At 40.2% G+C, this 23,032-nt stretch overlaps 2 protein-coding genes across 3 annotated transcripts in view; one reads left to right on the forward strand and one right to left on the reverse strand.

Annotated features, from left to right (window-relative positions):
• The window catches only part of mmd (disintegrin and metalloproteinase domain-containing protein mind-meld), a 49,880-nt gene that overhangs the window by 18,083 nt on the left and 8,765 nt on the right, over window positions 1-23,032 (forward strand). The window contains exons 3-23 of the mRNA XM_086969402.1: window positions 443-585; window positions 3,075-3,212; window positions 3,724-3,882; window positions 14,326-14,386; window positions 14,748-14,815; window positions 15,878-15,937; window positions 16,133-16,204; window positions 16,328-16,494; window positions 16,984-17,096; window positions 17,395-17,544; window positions 17,791-17,967; window positions 18,440-18,546; window positions 18,674-18,754; window positions 18,904-19,127; window positions 19,389-19,505; window positions 19,906-20,111; window positions 20,276-20,522; window positions 21,495-21,612; window positions 21,794-21,994; window positions 22,137-22,355; window positions 22,465-22,603. Of these exons, the coding sequence (XP_086825528.1) occupies window positions 443-585; window positions 3,075-3,212; window positions 3,724-3,882; window positions 14,326-14,386; window positions 14,748-14,815; window positions 15,878-15,937; window positions 16,133-16,204; window positions 16,328-16,494; window positions 16,984-17,096; window positions 17,395-17,544; window positions 17,791-17,967; window positions 18,440-18,546; window positions 18,674-18,754; window positions 18,904-19,127; window positions 19,389-19,505; window positions 19,906-20,111; window positions 20,276-20,522; window positions 21,495-21,612; window positions 21,794-21,994; window positions 22,137-22,355; window positions 22,465-22,603 (2,967 nt within the window). The remainder of the gene's footprint in view (window positions 1-442; window positions 586-3,074; window positions 3,213-3,723; window positions 3,883-14,325; window positions 14,387-14,747; window positions 14,816-15,877; window positions 15,938-16,132; window positions 16,205-16,327; window positions 16,495-16,983; window positions 17,097-17,394; window positions 17,545-17,790; window positions 17,968-18,439; window positions 18,547-18,673; window positions 18,755-18,903; window positions 19,128-19,388; window positions 19,506-19,905; window positions 20,112-20,275; window positions 20,523-21,494; window positions 21,613-21,793; window positions 21,995-22,136; window positions 22,356-22,464; window positions 22,604-23,032) is intronic.
• On the reverse strand, window positions 9,445-12,989 carry LOC111262995 (uncharacterized). 2 transcript variants are annotated; one of them, XM_022837673.2, is made up of 6 exons: window positions 12,878-12,989; window positions 12,150-12,238; window positions 11,889-11,995; window positions 11,240-11,522; window positions 10,858-10,992; window positions 9,445-10,729 (listed from the first exon to the last, which is right to left on the reverse strand). In XM_022837673.2, exons 2-6 carry the CDS (start codon window positions 12,228-12,230, stop codon window positions 10,493-10,495), a joined length of 843 nt encoding a protein of 280 aa, XP_022693408.1. In that variant the 5' UTR covers window positions 12,231-12,238; window positions 12,878-12,989; the 3' UTR covers window positions 9,445-10,492. The 2 variants fall into 2 exon arrangements, with proteins under 2 accessions (XP_022693408.1, XP_022693407.1); XM_022837672.2 differs by having other exon boundaries at window positions 12,747-12,976.

A 23,032-nucleotide genomic window follows, 5' to 3' on the forward strand; every position in this document is an offset into this window, starting at 1 on the left:
AGTTAGGCGCGCTAAACAAACGATAGCAGTGTTCTATTCCTTCGGTGAAGTTATATACATTGTCGTGATCCCGTATCTATGTATCGTTGAAAAGCTTTATTTAGTTAAGAAATAAAGTAGTCTATACGGGAAGCGACAGCTCTGTTCTGCTCCGCGCAGCTTATCAACGATAACGCGGAGAAGTCTGTTCCCTAGTTTCCAAAACGCGAAAGGCTAGACGTATAAATGCGGTCAGGAACAATTTCTTCTACGTACACCATACATACAATTCGGGTGCGTCGCAGTTCATTTTCATAGTGTCTTTAATTTACAATGAAATTTGCGAGTGATAAATGTGTAGCTTTACGTATCACTAATACGAGATATAGCTAGTCAGATTCCTCGAAAATTCACGCACAAATTCCACGTTCTGTTCTTAATTAAAATTAATTTTGCCTTGCAGCGGTTGAGCGTCTAAAGCGTTACCCAGAGAATGAGCGTCTGATTGCATCAATTCCTTCTCGAATATATGAAGTTATCTATCCCGTGCAGGTGAGGCACCATCAAAAAGTCGGAATCTCAACGCGAGACGTCAGCTCGAACAAGGTAAGTGTATGATTTATTCATTGCCCCTTGTAGCAACTGAAAGTTTTGCATGGTCATCAGTGGAAGGAAATTCAGGTCTTTTTTTATATTTCTTTGTGCAAAGTTACTGTCTTTTTACATTTTACAATTTTTGCTATAGCTTTAAGTCTCAAGCAATTGATCAGCCAACTTGTTATTCGACAGTGGTACCGTGTACAGATGCTCGTTATGTGTCATATTCACCTAATAAAATTTAGATCAGTCGTAACTAGAATTTCTATTATGATTGTTACCTTTTGTTGTTTTCATTTCTTTCATTTAAAAAAGTGTTAACAATGAAATGATTCAGCATATCGGTATCGCTACGACAGAATATGTCAGCTAGGTGTACACAAAGTAGCACCATATCGATTTGCCCCTTTGAAAATCGAAAAAGGTAGAAACAGTAACAGATAAAGCCTTAACACATCGTTCTGCTTCTAGTAATTGAAGTAATTCAGCTGTTTTAATTCTAAGCCTGGTAACTGTGTCTTCAATCGATCTTAGTTTTGTATTCCTAGTGTTTCACACAGTTCGTAAATGATATTACTAAAATACACACCACGAACACTGCCTGTACTCTATGAATATGCGTTCCAGACGATGCGTACATCCCCTCAAATCTCGAGGTAAAAATCATAGAGCTTCGACTGCTATTGAATTACTAACTTGGTCGGCACTCCCTGTCCGAGCATTAGGCTAGTTAATACGAAGTCACTGTGCTTGCCTAAATCGTGAGTCTTCTAGTATAATGAAGGTAAACGCGTACACGAGAATAAGAAAACGCGCTCCTGCAATACTTAAATCAGCCTATTCATCCGTAAAGCATGCACGTTCCGAGCTACAGCCCGCCTTGGAGCGTAAACGTAGCTGGGACTTCCGTGCCCCAGGTGAAGTGCTTAGCTCAACCTCTTCTCGATAGCGAGAGGTTAAGTGCCAGTGACTAGGGTTAGTTGCATCAGGTAAGGATTGCGGGGCTCGTGGGGTGGTACTTTCAAAGTCATCCAATGAATAGCTGACATCGACCAACATAGGAGGTGGCCCACCCCAGAATGCTTAATGAGAATAATAAACATCTTTTTTTTACTTCGCGTTGCATGTCTTTGCTTGCAGAAGAGACAAACTGCAACTCCTAAAGCTAAGGCATTTGGCCGCGTTTGGTCGGAGTGCAAAAAAGCGCGCGAGTAAATCACGAAAATTGTGGATTCGACTGAGGAGGACAATTGTTACTGTGATAAATTTCAGTCTCGAAATGAATGTGGCGTCCACTTGGTACCATAGCCTAAATTAGTTTCAAGTAGTCACTTTCATAATCTGACATTACTTACCACCGTATCTGTTGATATTTTTGCCAAAACCCCTGTGTATTTCGAATTGAAAAAATATAAACGTTTTTTTTTTGTTTCTTTTTAAACATTCATCGTTAGAAAAATGACAACGAAGGTCGCCATTTTTTCTGTATCGATACAAAAACGTTGTGTCGCGTAAGCCTATCAATTTTTCAGATGGATGCGTACGGTTCCTAGTCTGAACGATCATAAAAAGCACCTAATGTTTACGAAATCTCGATAAATACATACCTTAGGTATATAGTGTTTTTCTTTGAACTCGCTAAATGAAAAATGACTCTATCGAAAGAAGTGGACCAGAACATTTGCCCGCTATATCAGCAGCGAGCAGTACTCGACTATCTATTCGCTTGCGTAAACCGTAGCAGCGATGGTACAAAGAACGAATGCTGAATGAATCTCAGAATAGCAGACGACGCTAGTTGAAATTCTTACGTGTGATACATAACTTGAACTGACGAACTATATCAAATATTAATAACAAATAATAATCAATATTGCCGTCCAAAGATTCTCATTTCGAAAAAGGCTCAGCTCCATATAGAATATAGCTTATTATAAAATGAGAAACTTTTTACCGCTTAACAAAAGCAGCTAATTTAGAGGATTCGTTGATGAGTCTCACACCACTCCATGTATATAAAACATAATAATCTACCATGTAGTACACGACGGATGCACAAAATTGGTGAAGCACGTTCCTATTTGACCCTATCCCAAATTTTTAATACTTTTTTTTAGCGCTAGTGGCAATTGCTCTGCAATAAAAGCTCGCGCAATTTTCGTTCGCGCACCATTGTCAAAGTCGATATCAATCCGGGACTGATTTGAGCAGCAAGTTTCGCTGATATGTTGCCTAGCGGTCTTAGATATATTATGTATTCATGTATTTAATTAGTTACAGGTATTCACACCTGATACACACTAAAGGATCTTGTGAAATCGAATGTTCCATGTAAACCATATGAAAACAAACGGCCTCGCATTTCGGGAAAGTTTACAGTCACTGCAAACAAGCCCACAACAAGAAATTAGGTTGTAACGCAAAGAAGCGGTTCTTTACATGAATAGTAGTTAATAACGAAACAGACGAACTGTGTGTCGCTATGTGATCCATTCCAGACGACAAAACACTACCATCAAACATCGTTACTTATTAAAGCGTTTCATTACAAGTTCCGATTGGAACTCGAGCTCAATGATAACCTCATCAAGTCAAGCATCCCTCAGAAACATCTTATGCCCAACGGGAACTGGCGAGTAAGTATGAAGCATCATGTTGTAGCTAGATGTCACAGGTAAATAACGTATGTATTTTATTTTCGAAGTTTCGAAAATCCGAAGAAAAGCTTGAGGAAAATAGATCTACTTATAGGTAGCGTTCTTTATTACAAGTCAACTGAAGCATAACTATCATGTAGCGAGCTGTTGTAGTAAAAAGAAACGAGCCAAGAAAAACAAAACGACCGATCACCAGTGGAAACGAAAGCTGTCTTGTGATTACATGGGGAACCCAAAAAGCTTTATGATTTCAAATAAATCATATTACATATATTATGTACTTCATTTTCGAAAAGTATGGCCTCTCTGCGGATGATGGATATAGGATTGGTGTAGACTAAGTAGCTTGTACATCAATCAGTCTGAAGGTCATTTACGGTATTCTAGGTACACGAATATGAGATTGAAAATACGACTGTAAGCATATGATTATTAATAACAGTTCGAAGTGTGGCCGACTAATCGTCTACCATCTCATATCAAATCGCAGCGAACTCACCAGGAGATAGAGCACTGTTATTATCATGGCATCGTGAAAGACTATCCTGGTGCACTGGCTGCGTTTCGAACCTGCAACGGTATTAGCGGAGTGATTCACATTGCAAACGAGACCTTCGTCATTCATCCCTTCTACGGCGGAGATTTATCGGTAAATAATAACGCAGTGCTCAAAACCTCTGTGCATAGCCTTTATCTTGGACAATAGGTAATTTTGGAAAAGACTGGCTTTCGCATTTCGTGAAACTATAGGCTATCTTGGTATCGTTCCATCGAAACGAATCAATGCTAAAATGAATGGCTGGAGAATGGACACAGTTGAGATCCCTTGCCAGATCTCTCCAATTCTAGCATGCACACAGACGCAAAGATACCGTCTTGCTGAGCATTGCAAGCCAGCCTAGGAACTTCTTGTCGCGTGAAAAGGGTCAGCCTTTACTTGTTCTGCCTATCGCAATTGACAGTAGCTGCGCATTTACGGATATTAGCGATCCATAATCATAATAACATTGAGTACTAAGTTTTGAAAGAAACAATCTTCCACATGAAAAGCTATTTCCAAAACGTGAAAACGCCTATAACATCTGAGAGACGAGTATAGTATTACTCTGAGACCCACTGAGACCCATATGAACAAATGAAGCTAGCATGGCAAATATTGAATGTAACTTAAATTGATAATATGGACGTTCGTACGCGGATCCAACTTACAGATCACGTTTACCTCTCTAGAGTAAAATGTATAGCTTCTTTTCTCTTTCTTATGAGACTGTCGTAAATCTACTGTACGGTCTTTTTTTATCTTAGGTAGCACCCCATCCGATGTTCTTACATAGTATCATCTTTATTTTCTTTATTATGTCGCAAATTTTTTTTACATTTACAAGAGTGACGAGAAACATGAATGAAATTTTTTTAAGTTAACCTGAATACGCACGTTAAAAGGCTTTTGCGTTTGGCCTTGCAAGAGTGCGAACACCTAAAAAACAAAGAACTAGATAGTTCATTCATATAATAAGATTCAAATGATTATTTATTGCTTAGAATATAACGATAATGTCGTTTTAGCAATGCTACTATAATGGGGTACCTCGCAATTCTGACAATGCCAATGCTTCATTATGTAAAGCATTGCCGTAGAACATGTAGGACATTTACTTAAGTACGTTTTCATTCTATTGGCTTATCACAGGGAGTGTTGTATGGGCATCAGATGTGTGCCAATTTCATTTAGTAGAGTTGCGATACGCAACATAAAACAAATAATAATGCTACTGTTCTACCGGTGATTTTTGCAAAGCAGATCGTCAAAATAGATTTTAATAAAATCTTTCTACAAAGAATCAAATCAAATTAATCTTTTTTTATCTTACCTCAAACCACGTTCTATCAAATTGTGAGGGAGGGGCAAGGTTACCTCTTGCCTCAAGTATTCGAATAAAATTTCGCAGCACTCCCAAGAAATTCTCATGTCTTACCCACATACGACTTGCATACATGGATAAGGAAATGACATGAGATTTATATAGTTCCAGGCAGGTAGACACACAGAGGCAGCAAAGAAAGCGGCTTCAATATCTGACATCATACCAATACGTTTTCCCTAGCCGCAAAATTGGCTTTGTCACTGAACGGAAGCGATAACCAAGCTCAAAGATCTCCAGCCATATTTATTCAAACTAAGATTTTATTTTGAAGACGAAAATTCAATAGCCAGTTTCCACGACGCAGGTGCATTACGTTTCATTTATGAACTGAAGGTTTAAGCTCCGATCGAATGTTGACCAATGCGGAAATGAGTCGGCAGCGTTATAAGAAGTTTCACAATCTTTACTGCTCTAATTGAAAATCAGCAGCTTGACATGATCAGCCTAAAACTCGCAGTGGACTGGCTTAGCGATAGTCTCAGTAAAAAACATCAACAAAACATTTCCTGTCACGACTCCCTAAGGGTATTCAGTGAAAGAAAGTTCTCTAAGCGAAAACAACTATTTGATTTTGATTACAAATCGTCTCTGCGCAGCCAAGGTTTTATGGCACACAACAACATCTATAATCCATAAAAGGCCGAACGAATACGCCATTTTTATGCCGCATCACCCACGAGGCACCCTTAAACCCCCTGTCTCATGCATCAGGAATGTTGTCATTGATAGCGAAAGCGTTGTTGTACAGAAAACCGTTGTCGGTGGAGAGATTCTTGCGATCGACGTACTGAGGTAACTAGATTTCGAACCTTCGCAACTAAGGTCATAGCGTAACAAAAAACCGTTTTGTCGGTTTACAGCTGACAGCAGACAGATACCCACAACTGGCTGTGCCCGCATTTCTTTACTTTTACGTAATGAGACGATCCATTCCTGGAAGCATAGTATGGAAACCCTCATTTCTTCCAGAAAACGCTATATGATGTACCCTTAGGGTTAAGTCGGTATAGCTCTGTGAATAAAATTTCGACAGAAGTTACAAAAAGAGCGCAGCCCGGTGTTTGATTGAGGTTTTTTAGATTAAACGTGATATGTTTGGACAGGTCTATTTCGTTTACACGCCGCATGTTATTTCAGCAGGAGACGGTTACTGTGGACGCCGTAATTGGATTAACCGCTTTGTATACCATATAGACGTCTTCACACACCAAATATGATTTCTTTGGATCGTTGGCCGCCTAAATGCCATCGGTGGTAATCAACATAAACAGATAGCCCTATATGGGTGTTTACTCTAAATGCCCTGTGTGTAGAAAGCCTGTAACCCTCCATGATTGTGTCGTTTGTTTTGTACTATCAGGATGCAGAGATGTAATTCTCAATATAATGGTGCCAAAGCACAGAAATTAGTTAACAATGCCGAGCATTCTTTCATAGAAGGTGCTGTAAATGGCGTCAATATTGGGTGAGTCAGCAAGTGAGTGATTCCAGTCCGTAAATAGAAAAGCTTCACCACTGCTGTCATAATTCGCCGGCCAGTTCCAATCGAGGCATATAGGCAAGTATCGACCAAGCAAATCGTAATTATAAGATAGTCCTGTTTTACAAAACTTGCAAAAACGTAAAAGTCTTTAGCATAACTTTGTCAGACCATAGAACGAGGTTGGAAATCGTCCCGCTCTTTAAACGAATAGGGTTAATTTGTAACTACTGGAGGCCATCTAAAACGATAGAGAATTAAAAAATTTTCATGTTGTATTCAAGCGGTTTCTCAGCAACAAGTACTCCAAGTGTGGCCACTCAACTTTTTTGAATCCCAGTAAGATTCTCTATGCTAATAGGTACAGTTACGTTCGGTACCAAGTAAGTGAAAAAAGCACAAAAAAAAAAAACGTTAATTTCCTTTTATAACGTTAGTACAAACAAGGTCGTAACTTTTACAATTCAGTTTAACAGAGCAGCATTTAGTTTCACATTTGACTTCTACCGGTCAAAATCTTTCTTTTCAACGGACTTCCGAATACGTAACCATAAAAGAATTCCATATCAGTAATCTACTTAGTCAACCAAGTCTTAGCCACGCACAAAATGCCACGTCCCTACATTCGTGAGACTACATGAGTGCAAAACTTGCGCCAGTTTTAGCTTTAGCTAGCGACCTAACATTAAGGCAAAAGAATTTACTGCGTCGCAACGTTAATGCGAAACAAAGCGGTAGGTGAACCTTCCATTATGTGTATATTTCTGTATGAATCAATGACGGTAATATTTTCTTAGAACCCCTAAATTCTCAACTTCCGAATTCCTGGAAACTGCCGCGAAACAGAATTCATAAAATAGGTACACAAAGGGAAGCAGCGTGATAGTTTATTTTACTACGTAAATTATTAGCTCTTACCTAGAACACCTATAATCAACCCGAAGGCGGAAACCCATAGACGATGTAACCAGTTCAAGCACATTCCCTACATCGGCATGCGCATCTATGGATAAGACTAACGCTAAAATAATAGCTAAAAAAATGTTGATGTTCTCATATTGTTATCGAAAAAAATGTTTCTAACCGGCTTTTAAAGTCACGTATTTCAAGTAGTATGATTTATGTCGGGTCGGTGCTCTTATCATTCAAAAGCTGAGATTCGGCAGTAGGATATGCGAAAATTCGCTGAAATGTCGTGATAAAAATTAAGATCTTGTACGACGCCTTGAAAATCAGCTAAATTAATGCAAAAATGTACTTAATTTTACAATTTTGCTACAAGACAGGTACAAACACTGTACAAGCTCATGAAAAATGTATGCTATTTAAAAGATGCGTTACTGAAAAAAACGGCTTAAATATGCTTCTACTGCTTTCGTCCTGATGATTTCGATATGAAAGACGCTTTTAGCAATGATCAACCAATTAGTCGATGAACTTATTTTAAAAGTTGAGCAAAATTGTCACGTGTGTTCATGATACCGCAAAGGAAATCAACACTCATTAACAAACAAAGCATTTGAAAACCGTTGGTTACAAAAAACTCAATGTTTGAGTGTCACACGAATTTACGCAAAGGGATTTACTTTATCATATTTGCATGTGCGAAAACTCTATGTTTGGAGTTTTACAATCGGTATCACCGTTAGGCATCCCATCCGACGGCTGGTTCCCAGCACGTAATCAAGTGTGTATATGCATTTGCGAAAACTACCGAAACGGAACGAAATCGAGCAATTTCTAAAGCAGTGGATCACGAGTGATGAAAGCAGAAGCACATACGAAACATTTCGTGAAATTAAAAAGGAATCGTGCATTGTTCGTTATTGCTGCCTAACAAACTGGTTGATTTAAACCTCTACCGTCAGCAATTAATGGAATAACAACAAGACATTAAAAGCGATCAAAACCAGTGAATAGAAAGGGCGTCATTTTTCAGCATTACAACGCCAGGCTAAGCACATCTTTATGTACTGGATGAAAATAGAAAAAAACTTGGCTGAGAAGCTTTAATGCATCCACCGTATAGCATAAATCTTGCACAATAAGAGTATCATCTGTTCGGGTCTCTGCAGAATTCCCTTTATGGTGTTAATTTAACATAAATGGTGTGGTGCAAAAATCTTTCGACCCCATTTTTGGTCCAGAAACCTCAGAAGCTCTGCAGTGATGAACTTATGTGTTACCAGAAAAATGACAGAAGGTAATCGACTGAAAGAACACAGTTTAGCAATTTTATTTTAAAATTTCAAAATAGTTGTTTTAGTTTCGGTTTGAAAACGGTCGATATTTTTCGACAACCAAATATATATATATATATATATATATATCATCATTCTAATCCAACAATGTAAAAAGATGCAGATATATACATACACAGTCTACGCCCTTTCGTAATAATTGTTTGTTTTGCAAGATATCTTTATGGCGTGTCTGTTAACAATCGTGTCCGAGTGCTTGGCAGTTACGTTAAAGCCTTGCTACTAGAAGGAGAGCTGAAGCTATTTGACAGAGGTGTCGAAACCGGGAACAGACAAGCCGGCAACAAAAGTGAATCGAGAAAAGAAAAGCGATGTGCTCGGTTCTGTTTTTACGAGCTCTAATCGGAGGAAGCTAATCTTGCGGTAGTAGTACACGTTTACCAATCTTCCGCTTCAAAAGTTAAGTAAGCGCTGCTGGATCCGTCTATCGCTTCAGCATCCCGATCTACGCTTTGTCTATCCATTAATGTCAAACGCAGGTACGGATCGCGATAACGATAACGGTAATGGCCAGCGACGATCATGATAAAAACACTACACCACACTTTGAATAAATATTTTTTATTGACAAAAGTTACTATCGGGTGGTAATTTCATTGACCTTGTTTTCAAGAAATACGTGACTTTTTTGCTATAGTATTTTCTCAGCAATAATGTTAACGACTTAGCAAGCAACCGAGCCGATCACCTATAAACAACTCAAAACCACCACTAATGAAAATGATTTTAATGTCACTTCTATTATATCGAATGACTACCACTTCAATCAAAAAGTTTACCTTGGATTTCCTGCTTTGAAGAACGTGTAAAAAATTAAACAACAGGACTAAAAAACTGATATAAGATTTCCAGCGCACCTATTTTATCAGACTAGCTTAGTTTAATATGAATTGACTGAAGGGTATAATACAGACAATTACAGCGAAATAACACCACAAACCAATATTCTTAGCTGGCTGAACATGCGGTAATGTCTAATAAGGCTAAGAACACGGGTTTTAATGACGGTACGGTGATGTACGGTAAAAATTTAGATTGCGTAAAAAAACGCCAACACAAATATTGATAACTTTCGTGTTTTTCTTTTACTATGAATTGTATTAATGATATCGCACACAGCATATCACTATTAACTATATACAGGATGATCAATCAGAACATAGTTTGCCTTTCAAACTCGAACCGGCTTCTACATAGTTTTGAAAGATGGACTGAATCAAGGGTTGATTCAGCATATGCAGCCCGTTAGAAATAAAGGGCAAATATTTTCCGATTCCTCAGTTCTGAACACAGTCACAACGTTCATTAATATACACAGGCTTCTAAAGACCACAGAGATAAACGTTCCTACATACCTACGCGATCGCCTATAAACAAAACTAGCTTTGAATAACTTAATAGTCTCACACATTCTTAATTTGTACATCCATCGTGACGTCGATGTTATTACACTACCTATGTTACATCGAATTACCAATAATTCAGCACTGAACACCGTGATGTCCTTCATATTCTGAGGACGTTGCCTGCCATCGCGCGATATAAACAAGGTGTTCGAAAAATTTGTAGCTACCTGCTGGCTGTCATTATAAGTTAAGCTTTGTGACTGTGCGTTCCAGTCACTAGTCCGGCAGTTGCCCCAAGCTTGCGGAGTTTTCGTTCGTAAACGAGCCTACTCCAAACACCCAAAATCATGTTTTTCAGTCTAGGGTCGCGCTGACCTTCAGTGGTGTGAACAAATCTCCACTGATATGTAAGTATCTGCCGGCTCAAGCGCAATTGTCCATGCTGTATGGCACTCATTGCCAGAAATATCCAACAGCGGCACACCTGCGCATACAACGGCTAACTGGTTAGGTTTTTCTGCTCGTTACCTGGGGAAGTAGGAACGATTCTTCGTTCTAGTGTAATACATTTTCTTGCATTAAAAAGGGTTTACAAGATTGCGGAAGACATACCTGCGTAGGGTCGCCTAAACGGGCCGCCAATTGAAGTTGCTTTGCAGAAATCTGTTTTGCGACCCCCTTCGCTCGATCGCAATAGTCGCCCATCGCGGAGTATGCTCCGCCCAATGTTGATAACCAAGCCATTACCTGTCACCATGAAAAATTGATATGTTCAAAAATTGACGAAATTGAACACAACATTATTTGAGTATACGATGAACACTATATCATTCGTTCACCTTGCAGTTATGAGCACTAAACTACATGAAGTACATTAGACCAAAGGTTGAATATACATATAAATTCTAATTGAAACTTCGGGATGTTACTTCCATGGCCCCATGCTATTCTAATACCACGGAAGCGAAAGATTACAAGCTTTCTTGCCATTTACCTCGTACACATGAATAAACTCATTAATAAGGGCTACTATTCGGCGATACCAAGCGATGTGGATAGGTGGTTGAGGAACCGCATAGATGACAAACACCAAAAAATCAATGCCATCTGATTTTACGTAAGAAGTTGGCTGACAATCTAAGACGACCCGTTTTTCCCAACGACTAGAAAAATTATTCAGCATATTCTGCCAGAAAGCAGGCGCTAACAGACAGCGTACAAATTTGAAGAAGCATTCAGGGTCAACAGGTTTTTTGCGGAAAAGTCCAATGCTTTTTCTGCAATACAAGTAGAAAGCGTTGTTAGTTAAGATCAGTGCATTTTTGGTGTACAACATCAGCAGACGCACTTTTTTCCAGTATTCCACAAGTACAGAAATAAAATTTCACTGATTTACAATCTTTCGATTCATTATAGAATCAAGTCTTTAAACAGACTTTAATCAAACTTAATTATAAAAAGGGTATCTTGTGAACGGCAATTAGATGCCCAGCATAAGATGCAGCTTAAGCTGGTGCATGGAAATACCGTTCCGAGCCTTGTTAACGACTCTAGAATACTTAATAACGCATACTGTTTCTAATGTTGTGCTGCTAAACAATATATTATAACAATGTCAAATGTTCCCCAGTTACGGAACTCACCTTCGACCCCTTTTAGGCGATTTGACAATCAAATCTAACGCGCTTAGTTCTGGTGTCCATGTGTAGCTAAGGTACATTGGAATGCAAAAGTTGACAAATTTTCTGATCTGAAAAAAAATCATCACACAAAGAGATTGGTTTCCCTAAACTGTATCGACTCTAGCAGCTGTGCTTTCGGTAAACATACCCAGCTCATTTAAGAGATATAATACATGATCCCTTAAAACACAGACGGAATTGTTGACACCCAATTTAAATTACCTTAAGCTTTTCGGTACCAGGAACGGAAATTAGTTCGCAATGGAAGCTTGTATCCCAATTACACTTGACCGTCACTAGCATCTTCACATCTGAAATAGCATAACATCACAATGCTAAACGACTATTTAAACTGCATTGCAGATTTTTCGCTAATCTTCAACAAACATTCGCAGTACTCTACTACTGTTTTTGTGTTCACATAATGGAAATAAGAATATAGTTTATCTAAATATTCAAACCCAAGCATTCTGTACGTAGAACCAGAAGCTATGCCCAGGAATCAACAAGTATAACCTCATAATCGATTGAAACTTGCTAAGCAAGGTCATCCGGGTTTAATTTAAACAGAAAGGTGACATAGAAATGTTAATCGAATTTGAAATAGATAATTAGCGACTTTTTTAAACGAAATTCGAGTTTACTTCTAAACCAACACAGTTATGTATATCAAAATCTCACAAAAACTGCAGTTGATTCTATGCATCTAGCCGGCAAGTTTCCTTCTCTTGAACGGAAACCGGTGTTTTTTGACAGATAAAAACCCGTAAAAGGCAAAACCTTCAATACAACAGAGCTTGAAAAAGGACGTTTTCGCACCTGGCCACTTGCTTGACACATGAATAAGGTTCCGTCTAAAAATTCAACAAGTCTAGTGTGATCAAATTGAAGGAACAAACTCGCATTGATCCTCTCACTAATAAAACATTACTCCCACAAAATAACACTACCGTGAGCATGTAATAGTCGTATTCTGACTCAACGTTCTGGCTTAAACCGTGAACAGCGTCTTTCGTCCGTCAGTGCTCTGACCGCAGTTCTGTAGAGAGGGTAGATTTCTGTAGCAGACAACTCCCGCGCTCAAATACAGAATGAACGCATTCGGGTGAAGTAAGGCGGAAGAGCGGCTCCGGGCGGTTAGACTAAGATACTCAAAGAAATGTAAGTTTCTGTTTTACATTCCTTGAACGACGTTAGCTTGATATAGTCGCCATATGATAAACATAATCAAACCTAACGGTCAAGTCTAATAGTGTCGTGTTAATCAAGCCCTAGAGTTTTTTACATTTTTTCTATAGAAAGTAAAGCGAAACGCAGTATATAGAGTCCTACATAATACGAGGGATTTTTTGCAACGGTCACCCAAAAAACGGAACAAAAATGTAATGCGTAAGGCCTCTTTACAATAATAACACACTAATTTTCAAAGAGGGTTTATTAGTAATACTGTTTTTGCATGACGGAAAACCACCAGGGATAAGCTTATTTTATGTGGGCTGAGTGTAGGGTTAAACCTCAACGGTTGCTACCTTTTGTGCGGAGACCATTGCCCACTGATTGCATATTTGCCATTTGTGCTTCACTTCGCTAAGCCCGATTTTCGTTTTACAATATTGCAAGTTCGTAGGAAAAAGTGGCAAGTGCCTCTCCATTCGGATGAATTCGGAAGTCATTTAGGTGGGGTCACATATCGTGTTCCCTAACTCACCAATAAAAGCGTTTTTTTATTCGGTCACAACTGCCATACAAAATTTGTCATTGGCCCTGACTTCCTCAGATAGAGTTCAGCAATACAATAACAAAAATTCATAACAACACACCAGTATGATGTATATACCGTACGTGCTAGTATGACTTTTTACTAGATTATATATAAAAAAAACGTGTTGTTTGTAACTTAATTCAGATTACAAAATAGATGAATACCTTTGAATCTACCGAAATCATTTTAACCAAGTAGTAGAATTACTTGGAGATAAATTAACCATCCTCTAGGTATTTTGCCTTTTTGCCAGTAAGGTATTAGACCAGGCTGTGTAGTAAACAGTTTTATTCAAATATGCTTGAGTTTGGGAAAAACGTGGTCTAACCGCATGCATAGTTTTACTTTGTAGATAGTTTACAATTAAGAATGAAATACCTATTTTCTGAAGGATGCATATGGCTCTAGCTAGGCTTAGAGAGCACGTTTTTCCCATACACCCACAGATTTTAGCCGCAGCAAATGTCTTGCACAAACGACGAGCCGTCTTGGCCAAGCGAATATAAATGAGCGCTAAGTTTGAATATTTGCATGAACGCAACTAATACGCAATGACAACAATAGACGCAATGTTAACAATAGTTAACAATAATAATGTTAGCGATAACGTTCATGGACAACGTTTTTCGATTTCAGAGAATCCATCCTCACGTAATATACAAGTACTACAACACCAATCTAACTCAATATATTTGTGGTAAGTAGATACATTAAACGTCGCCAGCTGGCATTCCGTGGCCAGCACGGCCTGCCTGTAAACGCTGCTGCTACGCATATTTCGTAGATTGGACGAAATATATTTTCCGTTGTTTGTCTCGCCAGTATCTTTTATATAAACACAGGCTGTGTCTTTTATCGTCTCAGCCACAACTAGCTAGAAACTGCCTCTCATATCTTTTATTCAATCAAGGCACGTAGACTATATTCTAGTTAAAAAAAAAAGCGATCAAAACGTGAGATTGATAGGTATTCGTGAACAAATCGAAGTAGAATTTATGGCAAAAACACATGATCATTATAGATTTCGATTAATAGAACGGAAGCTTGTGGTTCTGCAGGTAACTCGAAGATGCATCAATGGGGCTTTAAACATTTTCGAAAGTTGCACCCACCTTCGCGCTATAAGGTATTGTTCAATTCAAATAACTTAGCCCATTTCAACTCTGTAGCTCTATGAGAGATTTCGATATGAACAGTATCCAAAAATATAGCTAGCGTTAACTCAGCCGCTAGTCGGAAATGACGTACTTTGTGCCCGTTTTTACGCAAGGGTACGTACTAATTATGTCTAACAGCGCATCGACCCTTAACTGTAATTATCAATGGCACAAGCGATCGAATATTACGACGCACAGATCGGGTGCTCCTATAAAAACGTTTGCCATATATCGCTCTGGATGTGAGTTTCGATCGTGCCTTCGTCCTATATTATTGCTGCTGCTGCTATGAGATCTGTGTCAGAAAAAATCGTCACAAATTTTATCTACTATAACGTATAGTTAAATTACATTGTATTTAATTATAGTTTTTATTAACAGAAACCTATTCGCCTATTATTTGTCAGAATCTATTCTTCGCGACATCCACCGAAGAGGTACAATAATAAACTGATATATTTAGTACGTTTGTCAATTATGCGTGCGTGTAAAAAAATCTCATTGGATGCTGCCTGCACTTAGAAACAGTTGTAGTGAGTGACTAAAAATCTTTGATTTTTTTATTTATTAGTTAATTTATATATGATAACTAAACGTCCCCATCCCACTATAGGTAAGCTGTGTATTTCGGAACAAACATTCTAAATCATGTTTGTTTAGACTGCTAGTGACTGTGGACTAGAATTAGAATTATCGCAGTTTGTGTTCTGTCGACCACTAGACCTAGATTTTCTGTTTCTGTAAACCCGGCTCGTCTATTCTGGCTAATTTTTTTCCATGTTCGGGTTTTTCAACACAAATGCCAAATTGTATGTATATATCATACGTGCTTCCAGCATTATAAAAATGAAACATGAATATATCTATCTTTCGATAGGAGTTTGGTAACGTTGATGACTTATGAACTCTAAATAGGGGATACCGTAGAGTAGTTTACTAGATGAATGCTAACTAAAAACGTTTGGCCTCGTGATCAGCAGATAAATCCTAAGCTTTGCAAGCCTAAAAAGGTCCTAACATACATTTTTCAGCGAGATGTCCGAGAAGTGACGAAGTACATCGAACTCGCCCTGGTGCTCGACAAGGCAATGGTATGTGATTCATCTATCTCTTACTATAGCTAAGCTTTAAACTACGTAGTAATTAATCATTCGTCATTATACGTGAATGCTTTGGGAATGAATTGTTCCCGGGCTTCAATTTTCAAAAAGGCACAGTACCAACCTCATTCTACAGAACTTCTACGTCAATATATAAAATACGTTAATTTCCTTGTGTATTTTCAGTTCGATGTGCGGAATGTCACACAGACTGAAGTGATGGCCGATGCCATCCAGATCATCAACTGCGTGGATATGGTAAGCAGCTGTAGGGAACAAACGAATGACGAAGTAGATGGTATCCAATCGGCGATTCAAAGGATAGTTATCTTGAGATTAAGAGCAATAAGTGTTCTATTTTCTACCTTGTTCTATTTTCAGTATTTTCGCCAGTTGCTCACCCGAGTGTCCATAGTGTATATTGAGACGTGGCAGGGTGGGGACCAGATTGAGAAAAGCACAGATATCAAACAAACCCTAATCAGTTTCCTCGATTATTCCTCGAAAAATCTCTACCAGCAACATTCTGATGCACGTCACCTTCTCACGTACGTGAAGATACCGACGCATAGCTATACGACGCTATAATGACGGTCTTCTCAATACAATCACTTGAGTCAACTTAGCGTTGTCCGTTCACAAAACAGTCGCACGGGCATAGTGTCATAACGATGTTATATTAAATGCAATACAGCCAGGATAAAAACTGAGTCGTAAAGTAGTGGCTTTTGGAGTTTCGTTTCAAATTAAAGTTCGTGTTATTGTGACCAGTCTTTATGTGTTCTTTTGCTTTGTGCTACAATTGATTTGACGGAGGCTGAGAGCACATTTTTCCACACTGAGAGCGTATCTTAGATAGCGATGTTAAATAACAATTTTCTTTTTTCGATGTCGTCAGTTGTCTATCGCTTACTTCGTCCCGATAGCTTAATAGCGTACTGAGTATTAAGACAATGTTTAATTAGAATCCTGTATGATAATCGTAGCCTCTGGTGTGTCAAATTTACGAGTCTCACCCGTTTTCGAATGTTCTGCAGTGGGAAGTCTCCGTGCAAGATGGCGTCCGCCCCGGGCAGTCTTGGCGCCTGCTCTGGTCAGCAAGAAGTTGGCATGGCCATCCCCGACACCATATGCACTGCGAAGGCAGTAGGTCAGTATGAATAGCGCGTCGAGTATATTATAGAGTATATGTTAAATGGGTCCGTCTCAGACTCAGTATAATTCTCAGTTGAGCAAGATATTTCACTATTTTCTATTAATCTGTCCAGGTGGTAAAACCAGAAATATACAACAACACACGAAATTGAATTAATCATGACCGGTTTAGTCGAAATAAGGACACGTACGGATACGAAGTTTCCTTTGAAAGTAGATTCAGTTTTCCATTACAACGCTTATTGACTTGAGTTTGCTGAGTGGTATTAATTGGTGACGTCTTATCTCTGAAGGTGTCAGCGAAGATACAAACGTCTACGAGCCGCATCTCGTGGCGTCCACAGTCACGCACATGCTCGGTCATAACCTGGGCATGACTCATGACACCGATAGTTGCGCCTGTGATGACTCCTGGGGTTGCATCATGACGCCCGGCATTCTCGGTAACGCCCTGGCACTTGCATATCCTTAATCCTTAGGTGTTAGAGTGATTAAAATAATTATAATAGTAACACCCGAAGAATCTTAAATATATAGATATTTTTTTAGATTTATTAAATACAATCGTCAATATATTCTATGGGTGCTTTTAGCGAATCTGTTCACGAATAGATGAGGGTTGTTAATGGGCCATATTTTTCAAACGTGAGTTTGATGGTACCTATAATGGCTGTGTTAATTACTCCTAGGTCACAAGGGCTCGACGCACGTGCAGCCTTCCCATTTCTCCAAGTGCAGCTATAATGACTACATTTCGCATGTTCGTGTGGGGCACGGCGTGTGCCTCTTTAACAAACCAGGACAACTCGAGGACTTTAAGACCTGCGGGAATGGCGTTGTTGAGGAGGGAGAGCAATGCGATTGCGGTAAGCTTTAATAACTATTGAGCAAGTCAATACATCAGTCTATTTAGAGACGAAAGTCGCAGAATGACGAACGATGAACGTCGAGCTTCTAGAAGCCACTAATCATTTCAATTTAATCTCGGACCTTCAACCGTCGGCAGTCCACGCGTTGGCCCTTAGCAGTAAATTCAAACAAAAATAGATAATGCTTATTGGCCAAATGAGATGCAGGCTTCATTTTCAGATCTGTTGCATTTCATGCTTACATTATATAATTTAGCAGGGTCGCATCTTATACTTCCTACGTTTACTAAAAAAGCTAATATAAACGGAAAGCGCAAAAAGTAACACAATAGAAAATATCCGATTTTGCAATAAATACTCACCAAATTTGGCTCTCTATTTGCGATGTGCAGTTTTTCCAAGATCTGGTACTTGGTAATTTACTCGGTTTATGTGGGCTATTGAAAAAGAATTATGCCACAACTTACAGGGTCGATCGAGGAGTGCGCCAAGGTGGACCCATGTTGCGATCCTATCACGTGCCGACTCCGAATGGAGGCCAACTGCTCCGCGGGCGCGTGTTGTGATAACTGCAAGGTATCAATCATCACTTAAAGTTACCGATTAAGAAATTGCCCATGATCGCGTTGTCTGGTAGTGCCGTGTATTTGTCAATGGTTTGTGTTGACTGTGCTATAATAATTGGGCTCGTTTGCTGTTCCAGCTTCGACCGGAAGGGTATCGATGTCGGCCTGCGGAGTCAGAGTGCGATTTTCCTGAATTTTGCAACGGACGTTCCGGGGACGTGAGTAGTGCGCAGAGCTTCAAATCAGCGTAGTGAACTAGCGGTCCAAGTTTGAAAACATTCACATCGTTCATCCTACTATCTAGAGTGTTGTTATTGCTGCCCTTCTAATGTTAGTCTTCGCGTATCTTGTCCATGTCTAATTTCAGTGCCCAATGGACATTTTCCGACAGAATGGTGAAGAGTGTAAGGCTGGCGCCGGGTATTGCTTCGGTGGTCGCTGCGAGACGCCCGATGAACAGTGTGAATTCGTATGGGGCTTTGGAGCGACGAAGGCTGATGATGCCTGTTTCGAATACAATCTACAGGGAATGCAGAACGGCAACTGTGGAGAAGACTTTAACGGAGCAGGATATATCAAATGCACCCGAGAGTACGTAATCAAGCTGCACTAGAAGAAAAATCACGACGATTACGCATGGCACATAAACACAAGCTAATAATTCGACTAACACGAGCCGCGTTAGCCTGCTTTTTGATACCTATCGGCCGAATTATGTATATATATAGATGTATGTGACTCATAGCTTCACTGCAAATGGCGGAAAACCGTGATTGTTTACTCGATTTCGTTATTTTGCACACGAACAGAGGAAACTAACTAAAACGCTCGACTATTATGCTACTGTTTCAGACACATGATGTGTGGCAGCCTGCAATGTCAGCGTGGGGGCCGCACTCCAGTTCTTCCGGGCTTGGAAAAGTACACCCGCATGAACATCGCCAAAGACTCCACAGAATACGAGTGCAAGTCAGTCTCCTTTAGGGAGGAGTACGCATCACCGTTTCGCATCTATTTATTGAGATCATTTGCCCCCTCTGGTTTGAATTCATTCATTTTGTGGCAACAGTTGACGTCAACAATTCTCGTTCTAATAACGATAGCCGCCGATTTTATTCTCGCCTTTTTAGTAGGAGAACACAGTTGACCTTTACCGTACAAGTTTGTTACGCTGTTCAAAACGGCCCACTCGAAGAGTGACTATTGTTAGCAGTACGTTAGAATTAGCTAGGTGCACCTTGTTCTTTTTCTGTCATGTGGCAATCTATTTTTTCGTATTTCTCAGTGAACTCCGCTAGATGAATGCCAGTCATTGTCATTGCTATATTTTCAAAGTCCGAACGAATCGTGATCTTCTTGTTGTTCACAGAGCGACCACGGGCAACGCTGGAGATAATGTTGAGTACGGCCTTGTATTCGACGGTACGAAGTGTGGGGAGAACGCGATCTGCGTGAATCGTACATGTCAGTCAGTTTCGCTACATCGCCCAGTTAGAGCTTGTCCTACGCGCAATGGCAAAGAGTGTTCCGGAAGCGGGCTGTGTTCCAACGCCAACATCTGCTATTGCAACGAAGGTATATTATTGCCTAAGTTAACTGTACAGTGATTAAAGCGTAGCAGAAATAATGTATTAGTCCGGACGGAGGATTCGAAGAATCCTCTTTTTACATCTGGATTCTACATCTGGATTACAGGTTACCTTTTTGTTCTTGCTGAATCGCTATTATTTTTCTTCCAGGATATGTGGGCAATGATTGCAGCACGCCGAAACAGCCCGCTAGCCCAGGCGAGGACGGCTCGGTTGACTCAGCGAATTCGGATCCGAATTCAGACAATGCCAATAATAATAATAATAATAATAATAATCTCAGTAATAAGCAGAACACGTACAACATAAAACAAGGTGGCTCCACTACGGCCAACCCTGCACAACTGCCCGGGTCCACACCTGCCGACAAGACCGGACAGAATAACAGTGGCAGTAGGTTAGCAGATCAGAAGAGCGACATTAACAGCTGCGCAATACCGTCTCCGATGGGTAGACGCCGACGTGCCGAGCGGCCTATCATTTCCTATAGAAGCGCTTTTGAAACAGCAGCAGTACACTAGCTAGTATTACGGGAGGATGTATTAGACGGGTGCCATTAATAACAGTCATTGCCTCATGCGTCGTGCGCCCTCCTGCGCTTAAAAAAAACGGCTAGCAGAAGTCAAGCAATACGCTTGTGTAAGATAGGTATCGAAAGCCTCGAGGATGTGTGCGATATGTAGACAGCTGATTATCTAAGTCTATGTAGAGATTTATATCTTCATTTAGAAAAATGCTTAGAAACAATAGTCGGTCACTTTTGGCACACTGAGTACCGTATTAGAAGGATACGCTGGGCTATTACGACACAGCCGTCCATAAGGCGAGCGTGAACGTGACGCCGACCGGACCTAAAGCTCACTCCGGTGGAAGAAAATTCATCAATGGAATTGCAGTAATTAGAGAATATGCTAGCGCCTTCACCCAGTGATGGCTCTGTGAGCTATCTAGTGGGTCTACCTTGTCATTCGTATATTAACAAGGCTGTTTGTGAATGCCATAACGAACCCTTAACCATTTGTATTCGTTGTCGACGAAAGCTCTGCTTTGCTCAATAGATGGCTGGCTTGGCATTTCGCGCTCGCGCTAGATCGAAGCTTGACAACTTCGACGAATTATTTATAAAACAAGCGATATGACTACTGTAAAATAGTTTTTGTATATTAGCACAAAAATAAGGTGCCAAGCCATACCTATGAAGAAAAATCAAATTTTTCACAAGTGCCTAGCGTTCACGCGAACCGTGTAGCTATGTTTTACGGGCTGGGCTTGAGCCATGTTCCTAGCTATACGGCTAGAATGCATGTTTTTCCATAGCTATGAACGCAACTGATCATTCGTCGGTTTAAATTGGTGTCTCTTATTACAGTCAAATCAACCAAACTAGCACGACCCAAAACCCGAACGCTAAGATCATAACTAAAAAGGGTGATGGGAGCACTTCGGTCAAGTCGGGCAACACGACAACAACTTATGTGGCAAGGAAGGTCAGTGTATCGATGTTATACTCACATCTTGGCTTCGCCGAACTGTTGTTTATCTTAACTAGCAGAAAAATCGACCCATAAGGTCGGCTTTGCATCCATATACGATATGATTCATGCATGAGCATACTGAGACCCAGCTTCGTCTCTTCATATCCTATCGCGTTTGTTGTTGTCACGATAGGACGCACTGGGAGCCCCTTCTTTAGTAATGGTACTGGTCTCGGTGGTGGGCGGCGTATTCATCTTCTTCGCCCTGCTGGCTACCTGCTACCGGAGAAGTACCATGCCCAAGCTGGAACCTTTTCAACCCATCATTCAACAGCAAACGCAGCAGCAACAGTCTACTTCAAGTCAGGCGGCCGTCGCCGCGGCTTTTCTTCAGGTCAGCAAAAAGAACATTGGCTGAAACGATAGGGACGTAAAACAAATGATGAGATAGAAATGGATAGAGTGCGTCACTTTCAATTGAGCTGTCATTATCTAATTGTTGTTGTTGTTGTTGTTGTCGCTTTTTGTCGCAGCAGCAGCAGCAGCAGAAGGCGCACCGGCCATCGATGATGGGGGGGGGCGGGTCAGTCGTGGGCCCGCTGGGGGGTGTTGGCGGCGTCGGGGTGGTTCCGGGCGTGGCGGGTGCCGGCGGGGTACCCGTAGGCGGTCACCCGCTAATCGGCACCCCAGGGGCGACGCCGCAACTCCACAGCAGGAACCCCAGCCTAGGGGCAACGACTCCTCCCCAGCACAAGGTGATGATTATATTATAAACTAGACGTTCTATAAAATAGATTGAATAATCATTGTGGTATTTGAATCCACTCGATCTGATCTCATCCGTTTTGTTTGTCACGTAAGTAGACGGCCCTACTGCAGGCGCTGCAGCAGCTCGCGGAAGATAGAATCATCACGTTCGGCAGTATGCCCTCATACCGCGAGGACAAACTCAAACATCAGGCTAATAACGCACTTGCCAGTGCAAGTCGATCATCAAGCAGAGGTAACGAGACTTACAGTTGCTATTAGATATGAAATTTCACAAATGTATCCATTATTATTATTATTATATAGTCTGTTTCTGCTATAAGACCTCCTTGATAAGTATCAATTTAATGCTTCGTTTTTTAGCTAATAGTCAGGTGTTCTTATTATGTCGTTTTGACCATATCGCAGAGCTTCACAAGCAGATTGGGTCTTGAATTTCGTGTCTTCTTTTCTGAAAATCAATAATTTGCTGTTCCAAACCAAAGCAAACTCATTTGGACTTTGTAAAAGGAACCGGCGAAACGACAGATCAAAATTTAGCTTCGAAAAAGAAAAATTTCAAAATATGACTAAACAATAATGAATAGATCGTGAACCTTTGGGTTTTTATCGCTTTATTAATGTTTTATACATTACCTTACTTCTCTTATCTATTATTTGTCAC

This window comes from Varroa jacobsoni, unplaced genomic scaffold (assembly GCF_002532875.2).
Source record: "Varroa jacobsoni isolate VJ856 unplaced genomic scaffold, vjacob_1.0 scaffold_723, whole genome shotgun sequence".
Taxonomy (NCBI): domain Eukaryota; kingdom Metazoa; phylum Arthropoda; class Arachnida; order Mesostigmata; family Varroidae; genus Varroa; species Varroa jacobsoni.

Coding starts and splice junctions, on each gene's coding strand:
- LOC111262995 (XM_022837673.2), bottom strand. CDS start 12,230: ATGCTAGTGACGGTCAAGTGTAATTGGGATACAAGCTTCCATTGCGAA. Junction 11,996..12,149: donor CTGGTACCGAAAAGCTTAAG/GTAATTTAAATT, acceptor ATTTTTTTTCAG/ATCAGAAAATTTGTCAACTT. Junction 10,993..11,239: donor AGTTTATTCATGTGTACGAG/GTAAATGGCAAG, acceptor TCATGGTGACAG/GTAATGGCTTGGTTATCAAC.